The sequence below is a fragment of the Apium graveolens genome, unplaced genomic scaffold (genome assembly GCF_009905375.1).
Source record: "Apium graveolens cultivar Ventura unplaced genomic scaffold, ASM990537v1 ctg6096, whole genome shotgun sequence".
In the NCBI taxonomy this organism is placed as follows: domain Eukaryota; kingdom Viridiplantae; phylum Streptophyta; class Magnoliopsida; order Apiales; family Apiaceae; genus Apium; species Apium graveolens.
The window spans coordinates 12,428-25,258 of NW_027419220.1; the positions used below are offsets into that span (position 1 = coordinate 12,428).

The 12,831-nt window shown below is 36.7% G+C and overlaps 1 protein-coding gene across 1 annotated transcript; it reads right to left on the bottom strand.

The window, feature by feature from the left end:
- Window positions 1-3,465: 3,465 nt before the first annotated feature.
- LOC141703033 (putative sulfate transporter 3.3) lies at window positions 3,466-7,795 on the bottom strand. Its single transcript, XM_074506652.1, has 13 exons — window positions 7,397-7,795; window positions 7,259-7,307; window positions 6,962-7,169; window positions 6,678-6,849; window positions 6,395-6,460; window positions 5,393-5,506; window positions 5,185-5,301; window positions 4,944-5,070; window positions 4,526-4,812; window positions 4,226-4,416; window positions 4,017-4,102; window positions 3,810-3,886; window positions 3,466-3,693 (listed from the first exon to the last, which is right to left on the bottom strand). The coding sequence occupies exons 1-13, from the start codon at window positions 7,700-7,702 to the stop codon at window positions 3,547-3,549; spliced, it is 1,947 nt and encodes a 648-aa protein (XP_074362753.1). The 5' UTR covers window positions 7,703-7,795; the 3' UTR covers window positions 3,466-3,546.
- Window positions 7,796-12,831: the final 5,036 nt, after the last annotated feature.

Below are 12,831 nucleotides of genomic sequence, written 5' to 3' on the forward strand. Positions count from 1 at the left end.
TAGAAAAACAGATCTTCCATTTCTGGCTTAGCATATCTTTAGCATCCCGTGTTCACTTTAATCTTCCTTTGTCAGTTAATCTTTACCATTAATCTTGCACATCTCTCAAACTGCTTTTTGTAGACTTGTCAATCCAGCTGTGTGAATTGTTTGTTGATTTGTAACCTTGGATATTGAACTGTTCTGCAATTCTGTACTTAGAGAAATTTCTTCACTTCGAGATCTCCAATTAAGCTGTAGAGAACTCGACATCTTGATAGGCATGTTGGCTTGTCGATACCTCTGAAACTTCATTGTTGACTTGACTTATCGACAACTCTGAGTTCTCTAGTGAATTTTGGTTTATCGATAACTCAGAGTTCTCTAATGGACTTTGGCTTATTGATAACTCAGATTTCTCTAATGAATGTATACTTGTCGATATCTCTGAGTTCTCGAATGGGTATCTGACTTATCAATATCTCCAATAGCATTTCCTGAGTTCTCGATAGACAATTCCTGAGTTCTTGATTGGTCTTTCTGAGTTCTCGATAGGTCTTTCTAAGTTCTCGAATGACTTCTCTATAACACTAATTCTGTGACTTGTAGAGATCTTGACTTAGAATGTTTTCCACCAAACAGAATTATTCAACTCCAAGCTTCTTCATAATTCTTCTGAGGCATGACCTTCTTGATCTTCTTCCAGATAGAATTCTTAGGCTTGACACTGTTTAGGGAAAAATGCTCCAGTCTGCTCCATTTACATTTTACAGACATTAAGTGTTACAAGTATAAATTACAGATTAAGGTTACAATACAACTTACTTAGGGTTGACCCCAAGCTTAACTGATTGCTAATGACATTGTCAGCATCAGTAATCTTTGACATCATCTATTATATAACTGATTGATAATGACATTGTCAGCATCAGTAATCTTTGACATCATCCATTATATATTACAATCTCCCCCAACTTGTTCATTATGAAATTATGCACAAGTTCTGGTTGATGATGTCAAAACTTTATCTAAATGCAGAACCCAAGAACCCAATTTTCCCATCTGATCTTCTTTTGTGAGTTGCATTTAGATTTATTCTTCCTTCTCCCCCTATCAAGAAAAGAATATTATTATCTGGCAACATCCATTAGCTGTTTTGGCATTTAGATATATTCTCCCCCTTTTTGACATTATCTTCAAGAAGAAAGATCCAGCTAGATGCACATTGTTCAAGCTTTTGTCAATGCTCATGTAGAACACTATCAGCAGCTTCAAGTTTTAGTGAAGTCTGTAGGATGAGTTTACCAAGTAGATTAGAATAGGAAAAACCTAAGCTCTCTGATCTTTTGAATAAGTAGTCTCACTACTTCTCACTGTACTTGTCTCATGACTTTTAAGAGTCAGAGTTACCTCACAAGGATTGCTAAATCCATACACTAATTATACCTCTCCTTTTGCTAGGAAGGATCCTGCCTCTCTTATTCTCTGTTTTTCACTCAATCATTTCTCTTATCCTCACATGAAAGGCTCAAATGTTGTTTGTCCTACATAAATAAGAGGTGGCTGAGAAGAGTTAATCTGTGATCATATGATTAGAGGAAGGCCATATAGGGCTAATCATACTCATTTCACCAGAAAAATGAGTACATAAGCATCTATGACTGGGGTCACAGTTTGACTCACAGATAAATCTGTGATTTTGACAGTTGTTGTTCACCACATGTAGTGGGAACCTCCATTAGAATTGGAGAGGATTTGACTGTGTTACTGTCATGTACAGCAGCCTCAAACCTTTGTGCACCTTGCAGAGCACTGTCACATAAATGTGATGAACTTGTCTCTCCCATAACAGGGTCATTGGCAATTGTACTCCTAGCTTCAACTCCCAAGGCAATTTCAGCTAAGGTTTTGAGGGGAGTTGTTCCTTCTAGAGGAACCTCCAATTGAATTGGAGAGGATTTAGATAGCTCTCCCTCAAGAGTACTACCCTCAAACCTATTCATTTGTGAAGATGATTGTGCACATGAAGGTGCAAGAGTGACCATAGGGTCTTCACTAAAAACTGATGAAACCCCTATATTTTGTATGGTGTCATCAAGATCTACCCCAGCTAGTAGCCTCTCACCATCTAGATGTTGGTTCTGGGTGGTGATCACAGTTTCATGAACCATGTCACTTGAGTGTTGGTGCACTTGAGAATCAGATTCAAGTGCTCTATATGATGAAGAAATTTGAGAAATTAGAGAGGTTTGCTCAGTTATGAGTGCCTTCCTTCGAATAAATGAGCGCTTCAACCAGTTGATCCATATAGAAGAGCTGCAGGGTTGAATGATTTCCTAGTATATCTTTGTACTAAAAATATTAACCTTCTTTTTGTCCTTACCTTAGAATTTTATTGAAGGATTGTGCAGTTCAATTGAAGTTTCTAGGACAATAAATAGAAAATTATACTTTCTAATAATGCACATTGAAACTTAAATCAACAAGTACTTAGAATTTTGTTGTTTTCTAAAGCAGAAAGTCAAGTATAGTAGTTGTTTTCATTTGAGATCACATTGCACGTTGGGAGCCAGTATATAATTTCAAAAGATTTTGAAGTCAAACAATCAGGCAAAAGAACAAATATTAGAAGCAAATGCACAAAGTCTTTATAATTTGACAATATTTAAATTTCACACAAGCAAGGCCTACTGGCATAGTCCACATCTTTACCAGTCTGATATGCAATCTTTGCATAATTGATCATCTGTTTTATTAGCAATTTTCTATTTGCACTGCATCATTGTACACGTTACATGTAAAATAGAAAGCAGACGGTGTAAATCACTTCCCAAAAACAATAATGAACATCAATAAACAAGAATGTGAGCATGGTATTGAGTAGACAGGAGTTACATGCCAGTGTATCTAATTTAGAAAAGAGAATTGCATATTGTTGGGTATGCTGTTATCACCTTCACCGCCTTCTCCAGCATCAATTTACCGGACATGAGGAGGCCTTTGCAATATACGGCTAGATACAACCCGGAACGTTACTCCCCTTCACTCTGCCCAGGGTCCTTCAAGATATAAATTTAGGAAGCTTTATAATAATATCACTGTTACATTCTCAATATATTTAATCTGACATTTTGGAGTTGTGAAAGGAAATTAGTTCTTTATCTCTTTTCAGTATTTCTGAACTTTTTGTAAAAAAAATCTATTCTCAGATGACGAAAAAATCTGCTCATCATCCTGTGCTTTCTGATCGAACACGATTATTTGGTTTGATGAAGAATGCGATGGTTATTACGTTTTATGCGAATTCGTCAAACTGGAACTACGGCCTTCTTGTGAGGAAGGGGAGAGGAGGGGAATGGCCTTTTATCGCCAGGTTATTCCCTAAACCTTAATTTTATGAATTCCAGTTAGACAAATTATTTTTTGAGGTTTCTTTCTAGTAAGACAATATAGCTCAGTGAAAATGGTACTTGGAACTGAGAATGCTTGTGCACTTGTAAATGAGATTGCATTTCCATTAAATTTCGGGAAAAAACAGATCACATGACAAGCTCAAAGGCTATTACATTAGACATGATGTTTCATTGTGGACATGAGCATTGTCACTGCCTCTCCCACGGTCAAGAATAGAGTATCTGGTTTCATTAGGTCACTGGTGTCATCGGATCGTTGTAATTTCTCCATCACCTCACCGATTGGATTGACTAATACAAGCTGTAGCACACAAAAGTTTTTAAGAAGAAAAATGGTATTAGTAAATACTTTGAGCAAGAATTTTTTCTAAAGAACAGAAAAAATAATCATTGAAGAGAAAAAACTTGATGACTTGCCTCCAGGTTTTTCTTGTCGAATACCCTCCTTAAATCCTTGAAGAATGAGACTCCACTAGTATCAATGGCACTTACAGCTGAAAGTAAACTTATCAGAACAATGCATTCTAGAAGAAAATGAAAATATTCTGAAGATGCTGGATTGTAGGATCGCAGATAAGTATTACAGAAAGTAATGTAAGAAGCCATATGGTAACTTGGACGTACCAGACAGATCTAATATCACAAACCGGAGTTCACAATGTTTCTGAGTTTCATCTTCTTCTTCGCAATCCTCTATCCACCGTGAAATCCTACAATATAAGAAAGTAATGTCAGTTTCAAAGTTACATGACATTTGAAATTAATTTAAAATAAATATATCTTGAACATGACATGACTAAGTAGTATTGAAATATTCCATGAAAAATTCTAACCTATCATTTAGATAGGTTATGTTGGCAAAGTTAATTGGAGCTTCAATGCTTAAAATCAGAAATCCAGGGATTTTGACTGCTTCTTTGTACTGGTGTATGTTCCGGAAAATATCTGAACCCGGAATGTTGCCAAACATCACTATTTTAGGTCTAGTAATTTGCAAGAGCACCTTTAGTACAGAAATTCCTACCTGATATTCATCAAGACATTTTAGTACTATTTCATGTAAAGCTCATTAGGAATGTAATGCCAGAAAAATGTCTACAAATAAGGTGTATATAACTAAAAAAGGCACTTACAGCAATTGCTAATCCGTCCTGAACAGAAATAAGAATAACACCTAAAAATGCACATAGCATCACAATAAAATCATATTTGTCGATCTTCCATATTTGGTATGCAGCTGGAATATCAATGAGGCCGATAACTGCAGTGACTATAATTGCTCCCAACACAACATTTGGTGTGTAACGGAATAGTGGCATCAAAAAGAGGAGTGTCACCATAACTGTAACTGACATAACTATGTTTGAGAATGCAGATTTTGCTCCGGCATTGTGATTAACTGCTGATCTAGAAAATGCCCCTGAAATAAAATTTGAAGTCCATTAAAAATTTAGGAACCTTATGCTAAGTTCATTTCTCTGTGACAGTGATCACATTCTTTTTTGCACTATCGCTGACTGATGGGCTTATATGAAGTAACTATCAAGATACCTGTTGTAACATAGCAGGAAGTGGAGGATCCAACCACATTCATAAGGCCAATTGCAATCATTTCTTTGTTACCATCAACTTGATAGTTCTTTAGAGCTGCAAATGTTCTTCCTACCGCAATACCTTCCTGTTTCACATAGTAATTCAATCGATTTAGACACTTAAGAATATGGCATTCATATTTACAAACTTATTTATGGTGATAAACATGTTTGCATGATATTTAAAAGATAAAACTCACAGTAAGAGAAAGAATCCCAGTGATAAGACCAGTTTTCATGACCAAACCAAGGTGGCTTCCATGAAATTGCAGCATGTTCCATGATGGAGGGTTTAATCCTTTTTCTAAATTTCCAATCTGAAAGAAAAAACAAAGAATATATATAAATTTTTTTATCAAATTTCAGCAACACAACAAAATGAAATAGTGGAAGGTCTGAGAAACTTACTATGCTGACGCCATGATTTTGAGCTTTGAATGCAAAAACAAAGAGGGTGGAGAGGATAACTGATAGAAGAGGTGCTCCAGCAGAAATCCAAAATAATTTTGGCTTTTTTATACTCTGCATTCACAAGCTCTGTCATCATCATCTTACCATTCATTAAAAAAAACAGTCACTTACTTATTTGTGTTGTGTTTTTCATCTGTAATCATCATCCTATCAAATATTGCATCAACTCCAAATCTTGTTATTTTTACCTCAACGTCCTGAGTATATAATCTATCTAAAACAGAAAAGGATATTACTAATTTTACTACAAGTTTTTACTATTGGAGGCTGGATCTAGGAAGAGACGCGAAGATAAATATCCTCGCTAATAATTGAACCTAACCTAAGAAATAGTATGGAATATGTCCTTCTCAATACAAGGAACCTTGAGAAGTTAACATCAAACCTAGTAACAACTTAATTTATAGAACCTCTGCAAAATTAGTAGTGAAGAGAATAATCATGGTTGATGTTGTGGTGGAAAAGGCTGTTTCTGTAAGTTTTCTTTCTCTTTCAGATAATTAAGTATGCATATTAACGTAAAGGATGAATTGAAGTACATGAAGTATAATACGTAATCAAAGCTTGACTAATCATGTGACTTTATGAGAACAGGAGAGCTTGCAGATGATGTACGTATTTATTACTTGAGATGGCAAAACTGATCATCATATTCTTGTATGAGCTATATTGTGTAATGTAGACAAATATCAATATGAGCTCTATTTAAGATGACAAGATATATTTAACAAGAACATAATAAAAAAAAGTATATAGATCATTCATGTGTTTATTTTACCATGATCAATATGTGTTTATTTAACAAAATGAATAATTTATTTTGGGTGCAATGACAAAATAAATAATGCACGGCAGTGATAAGAATATGTGTGAAGAATAATTTAAAGAATAGGAAAATTACAAACAAAAAAGAGATGAATAAAGGAGAGGATAACATACAATGTGTCTGGTTACTATAAGAAACACCAAGAAACAAAATCCCATCAGTATGGTTTGCCATGACCACTGCACACATTCCAATACAAATAAATGTTTGAAACATTATTTCAACTAATTAATCATATAAAGTCAGAATAATTGAATCCATTTGTTAAAGGTGTCTTTTTCCACTTGTAACAGTTTTAGATTGTACTGTAAGTGATCATTTGAGGTTAAAAAATAGTCAACAGATGTGATTAATTGGTCCAAAACTGTCAAACAATGGACTTGTACTGATACTAACCTCGTCTGTTTCACGGAAAACAGAAGATAAAACAGGAACCAAACCCATTTTTTTGGTAAAATGTGTTATCCCAAGAAGGCTTTTCAGCTGCTGGAGAGACACTATTATAGCAGCTCCAGCCATGAATCCGATTAGAGTAGCCTTTGACAGAAAGTCTATTATGAATCCAAGCCTGCATCAAATTTATGTAAACGTAAACATACGAGTCTTGTGTACTGGTACGACAACTTTTACATCTATGATAATTTGATCAGGAGTGAAAAATGATCTTGGTTATTATTAACCTTAAGAATCCTAAAGAGGCTTGGAAGAGACCAGCAAAGAAAGTTGATGTGAATGCTAATTGAAGAAATAGAACTTGATCTGTGACAGGGTTAACTTGTTGTCTAAGCATTGATCCCATTACCAGTGAAGCTATTGAAACAGGGCCTACTGCAAGATCTCTTGAGCTCCCAAGGACAGCATATATAAGAGGCGGCACAAAGCTTGAATCTACAAATATTTTTAACTCATCATACTAATTTAATGAAAAACACAATAAAATTTTACTTTGGAAATCAAATACTTGCATAGGCACTTACATAGACCAACAATGGGAGGTAGATTAGCAAGCTTTGCATAACTTATTCCCTGAAATACACGACAAAAAAATCAGTAACAATCATAAAAATCTATGTCGGAAAAATTTATGGTGTAGTTTGGTATAGGTAGCTAGGGACCTGAGGAATGGCCAAGCTAGCAATAGTGAGGCCAGCAACAATATCTGATTTGAAACTTTTGAGAGTATATTCAGGACCCCATTTGAGGATGGGGAAAGCATATTGAGCTCCAAGAATCCACTTGTTTTTCACAGACTGGCCCTTGAATTGGCGAAGAGGGTCATCAGGAAAGAAGGTTTCTTTGAGCCTAGTGTTTAGCTTTCTCAAGCTACTTATTTGAGGTGGTGCCTCTACTTTGTGCACCTCCATGCCTATCTCTACACTTATCATGGTGGTGTTATTGTTTTTGCCATTTGCTACCTCCATTCAAGTCAACAAATTTGATGATCACTATATATATGAAAATTTTGTTTTGATAATAGAGTAAATTGTAGTATGTGTATTCTCTTTTACAATATGCATGTGTATATATAGTGTGGCTGTTCTAGAGTAAATGAGAGAATCAGGGTCCTATGCAGCCAACCCTACATCAATCAGTGAGTCACAAAGGCCGCTAGCTACTAAACAAACTAGTACTTGCCACTTTCTACGAAATAGGAAAATAAAGTTGGAAAAGCAATAGATACAACTTCTCTAAATAATCTTTATGATCATATGGGCTTATCTCAAGCAATTGTTGTTGTTTGTCTGTGAGCCCGACTTCCTTTATCAATTGTTCTATGGAAAGATAGACAAGTTGCTTCAGCTTTCAAAAACACAAACCAAAAGTTACAAGAAATAAACATTCATTTGTCCAAAAAAAAGTGCAAGAATTGAGAAGAATTACTAAAGGCTGTAAGAAAATTGTTTTGATTATACACTCTATTTAGTGAGACATTGATGTTGGTCTAGTTTTTTCCTTCTTTGTTACAGACAATTCTATTACAGTACGTACTGAGATCCCAAAATACGTTAATTATGCCTCATCAAACTGTGTCAAAGAGTTAATCAAGCTTGGCATTCGATAAAGAAATTTTTGGGCATAAGCAAACAAGTAAGAGGTCGGGTCAGGGGCAATCGATTGCTATAATAATAAAAACTTTGTGCAATATGTGTACACCATAGAGTTTTTAGTGTGAATATAGGGAGACCTAACATCTTCACATACCACGTAAACCGTCTGCCGGTTATGGTGGATCATCTGTCAATAAGTAACAGGTGAACACGTAAGTATATAAAAGCACTTGTTTTAGAATTTGTTTTGGCCATAACACAGCATTGAGATGTCTTACAGATATTTTTCCCTACTTTACCTATTTGAAAATTAGGAATTTATTGCAGGTGATTTGGTACTTTTTGGCCAAAAAGCATCCTCAACTGATTTTTTTTACCTCCCATATAAAATAATGTTGGAAAATATGGGTATAAGTCTCATATTGATAAGTCATATTTTGAGTATTATGACTAAAAGATGTGTGAGATATTATGATATTCTCTTAATAATGTAAATTATTATTTTCCATTAGAATTTGGCTCAAATATTATGGCATAAATTAATTTGATTTTGTTTCAGATTAATTGATATGGTGTATGTCTTGATATATTTAATCTGATTCTGTTTCAGATTATTTATGGAATAGAGTAGCTTGCAAGTATTACACCGATTCCATAATTAATGATATTTAATTATGGAAAAGAGTAGCGCACAAGTCTATGTACACCTATATAAACACCTCTAAGGCGTTAGGGTTAGACACACCAAAAACATATTCGCCTTTAAACACAAAACTCTCTCTCTCGGTGATAGTTTCGTACCCGTTCAAGCTCGCTGAAGGTGCTCGTTATCCGTAACGCCGCCGCTACCTCGTTTTATCCTGGGAGGCTATCGACTCGCACATACGGTGAGAGGCGAAATAGCTTTAAGGAGACAGTTTCAACTGGACTTGAGGATCTCTCTTCTGTTTATATCTTTTCTTCCTCCGTTTGATTTTGTTTACTCACGCACACATTTGTTTGATTATATGTATTAATCGCAGATTGTATTCACAATCTTAAAGCTATTTATTTTATATACATCTGTGACTGATACATCTGTATCTGCTTGTTTTGTTGAGTAACAGATCGATGGAGAACCAAACTGTGAATGATTCGATGAACATGACGGCTGATCCCAACGCACAGATCACTGGATCTGATGGGGTTCACCAGCAGCCGATTAACCCTAACGCACGGATCGTACGATCTGATGGGGGTCAAACGCCTGTTGGACATGTGCATGTGGGACACACTGTCATTGGACAGTTTAGTGTTCCTCTTGGACAGATATCGGCAGGATTCACTCCTCCGATCATACCTGCGGTGCCTACTGGTGTGCATACACCTATAGTACAGACGCACGTACCATCTGTTCCACCTGTGGTGCCTGCTGCACCTGTTATGCAAACTGTGTCTGCTGCACATGCTGAAAAACCTGAGAAGTTCAACGGAACGAACTTCAAACGTTGGCAACAAAAGATGCACTTTTATCTGACCACGTTGCATATGGATCGCTTCCTTAAGGAAGAACCACCGTTGCTCACTGCTGAGAGTAACATGCAGACTGTGTATGCTGCTGATGCTTGGAAGCACTCCGACTACATCTGTCGGAACTATGTGTTAAATTGTTTGTCTGACTCGTTCTATAACGTATACAGCGCTAAGCCAACAGCTAAGGTCTTATGGGAGTCACTTGACCATAATTATAAAACCGAGGACGCTGGGGCAAAGAAGTGGATTGTTGGCCGCTTTCTTGATTATAAGATGGCAGACTCTAAGACTGTGGTTAGTCAGGTGCCGGAACTGTAGGTGATCATTCATGCTGAGGGAATGGTCATAAGTGAGTCTTTCCAAGTTGCTGCTGTTATTGAAAAGCTTCCACCTGGATGGAAAGATTTCAAGAACTACCTTAAGCACAAGCGAAAGGAGATGTCTATGGAGGATCTTATCGTTAGACTTCGTATTGAAGAAGACAACAGAGGGTCCGAGAAGAAAGTTAATGTTGCCACTGAGAAGGCAAACATGGTGGAGCATGCTCAAAGCTCCAAGCCCAAGAAGACTAATTCTAGTAAAGGGGCAAAGCTGGCACCCAAAGGAGGGATTTCGAAGTCGAAATTTCAGGGGAAGTGCTATAACTGTGATAAAGTTGGTCATAGGTCTTCTGACTGCAAGAAGCCCAAGAAGCCCAACAAGAAGAAAGAAGCAAACATGGTAGAGAATATCTCCAAGGATATGGGTGATATAGACCTCTGTGCTACGGTCTCTGAAGTGAACCTGGTCGGTTCTAATCCACGTGAATGATGGATTGATACTGGTGCTACTAGGCATGTTTGCTCAGACAAGGCGATTTTCTCTAGCCTCAAAGCTTCTGATGCTGGTGAGAAGCTCTACATGGGGAATTCATCAACTTCTACCATTGAGGGTGAAGGCACAGTGATCCTGAAGATGACCTATGGGAAGAATCTGACTTTGAAGAATGTACTTTATGTGCCTGATATTCGCAAGAACCTTGTGTCTGGTTCTCTGTTGAGTAAGCATGGCTTTCGCATTGTAATAGAGTCAGATAAAGTAATTTTGTCTAAGAGTGGTATATTTGTAGGCAAGGGTTATTTAACCGATGGGCTTTTTAAGCTCAATGTAATGTCCGTTAAGGACGATAATGAAATGAAGAATTCTTCTGCTTACTTGCTTGAGTCTCCTAATTTATGGCATGCTAGATTAGGACATGTAAATTATGACACTTTACAACGTTTAAGTGCAAAAGAATACATACCTAAATTACTATCGATTCAAAACATAAGTGTGAGACTTAAGTTGAGGCAAAATTAACGAGATCATCATTTAAACGTGTGGAAAGGAACACCAAAGTGCTAGACCTAATACATAGTGACATATGTGATTTAAAATTCGCTCCAACAAGAGGAGGAAACAAGTATTTTATTACATTCATTGATGATTGTACAAAATACTGCTATGTATATTTGTTGAAAAGCAAAGACGAAGCTATTGATAAATTTAAAATCTATAAGGAAGAAGTTGAGACACAACAGACTGAGAAAATCAAAGCGATACGAAGTGATCGTGGAGGTGAATATGTTGAACCATTTGGAGAATTCTGTTCACAACATAGTATAATCCATGAGGTCACTGCACCATACTCCCCTCAGTCAAATGGTGTGGCTGAAAGGAAGAATCGCACTCTGAAAGAAATGATGAATGCGATGTTGTTAAGCTCTGGGCTTCCACAATCGATGTGGGGAGAAGCCATCTTAAGCGCAAATAATATTTTAAATATTACGATGCGCAAGAATAAGGATGTAAGTCCTTATGAAATGTGGAAGAAAAAGAAACCAAGTTACCAACACCTGAAAGTGTGGGGGTGCCTTGCAAAGGTACTGATCCCTACACCGAAGAAGGTGAAGATAGGTCCTAAGACTGTGGATTGTATCTTCATCGGATATCCTCCACACAGCATTGCATATCGTTTTCTTGTTCATGAATCCAAGATTCCTGATATTCAAAAGAATACCATTATGGAATCAAGGAATGCCTCATTGTTTGAGACGATGTTTCCCTGTAATCCAGGAAACCAACAACCTACGACGTCTAAACGATCTCATGAGTCTGTAGATGACGATAATGAGAGTGACGAAAGTGAAGACGAAAATGTGGGGGTAGTGAGAAGGAGCAAAAGATAACGAACGGAGAAATCATATGGGTCTGATTTTATGACCTATTTGCTCGAAGAAGGTGACCCAAAAACTTATAAGGAGGCGGTTACCTCACCTGATGGGCCTATGTGGAAAGAGGCCATCAAGAATGAAGTTGATTCAATTATGCAAAATCATACTTGGGAATTAGTGGACTTGCCAACTGGTTGCAAACCATTAGGTAGCAAGTGGGTTTTCAAGAAGAAGTTGAAAACTGATGGCACTATTGATAAGTATAAGGCCAAACTTGTGATTAAAGGATACAAGCAACAAAAAGGTCTTGATTATTTTGATACATATTCTCCTGTAACGAGAATAACGTCCATAAGAATGATGTTTGCTATTGCTGCAATGCGTAATCTAACTGTACATCAAATGGATGTGAAAACAGCCTTCCTAAATGGGGACATATATGAGGAAATCTATATGGAACAACCCGAAGGGTTTGTTGTCCCAGGACAAGAAAGGAAAGTTTGTAGATTGGTGAAATCATTGTATGGTTTGAAAGAAGCGCCTATGAAATGGCATGAAAAATTTGATGAGGTCGTGCTGGCCAATGGCTTCAAAATCAATGAATGTGATAGCTGTGCCTATTACAAGGATAACGAGAACAGCTATGTCAAGGAGAATGACAATGGTTATGTCATGATGACGCTATATGTAGATGATCTACTTATTTCCGGAAGCAATGATAAAGTGATCAAATCTACCAAGGACATGTTGAAATCAAGATTCGACATGAAAGACATGGGACTAGCAAATGTAATTCTG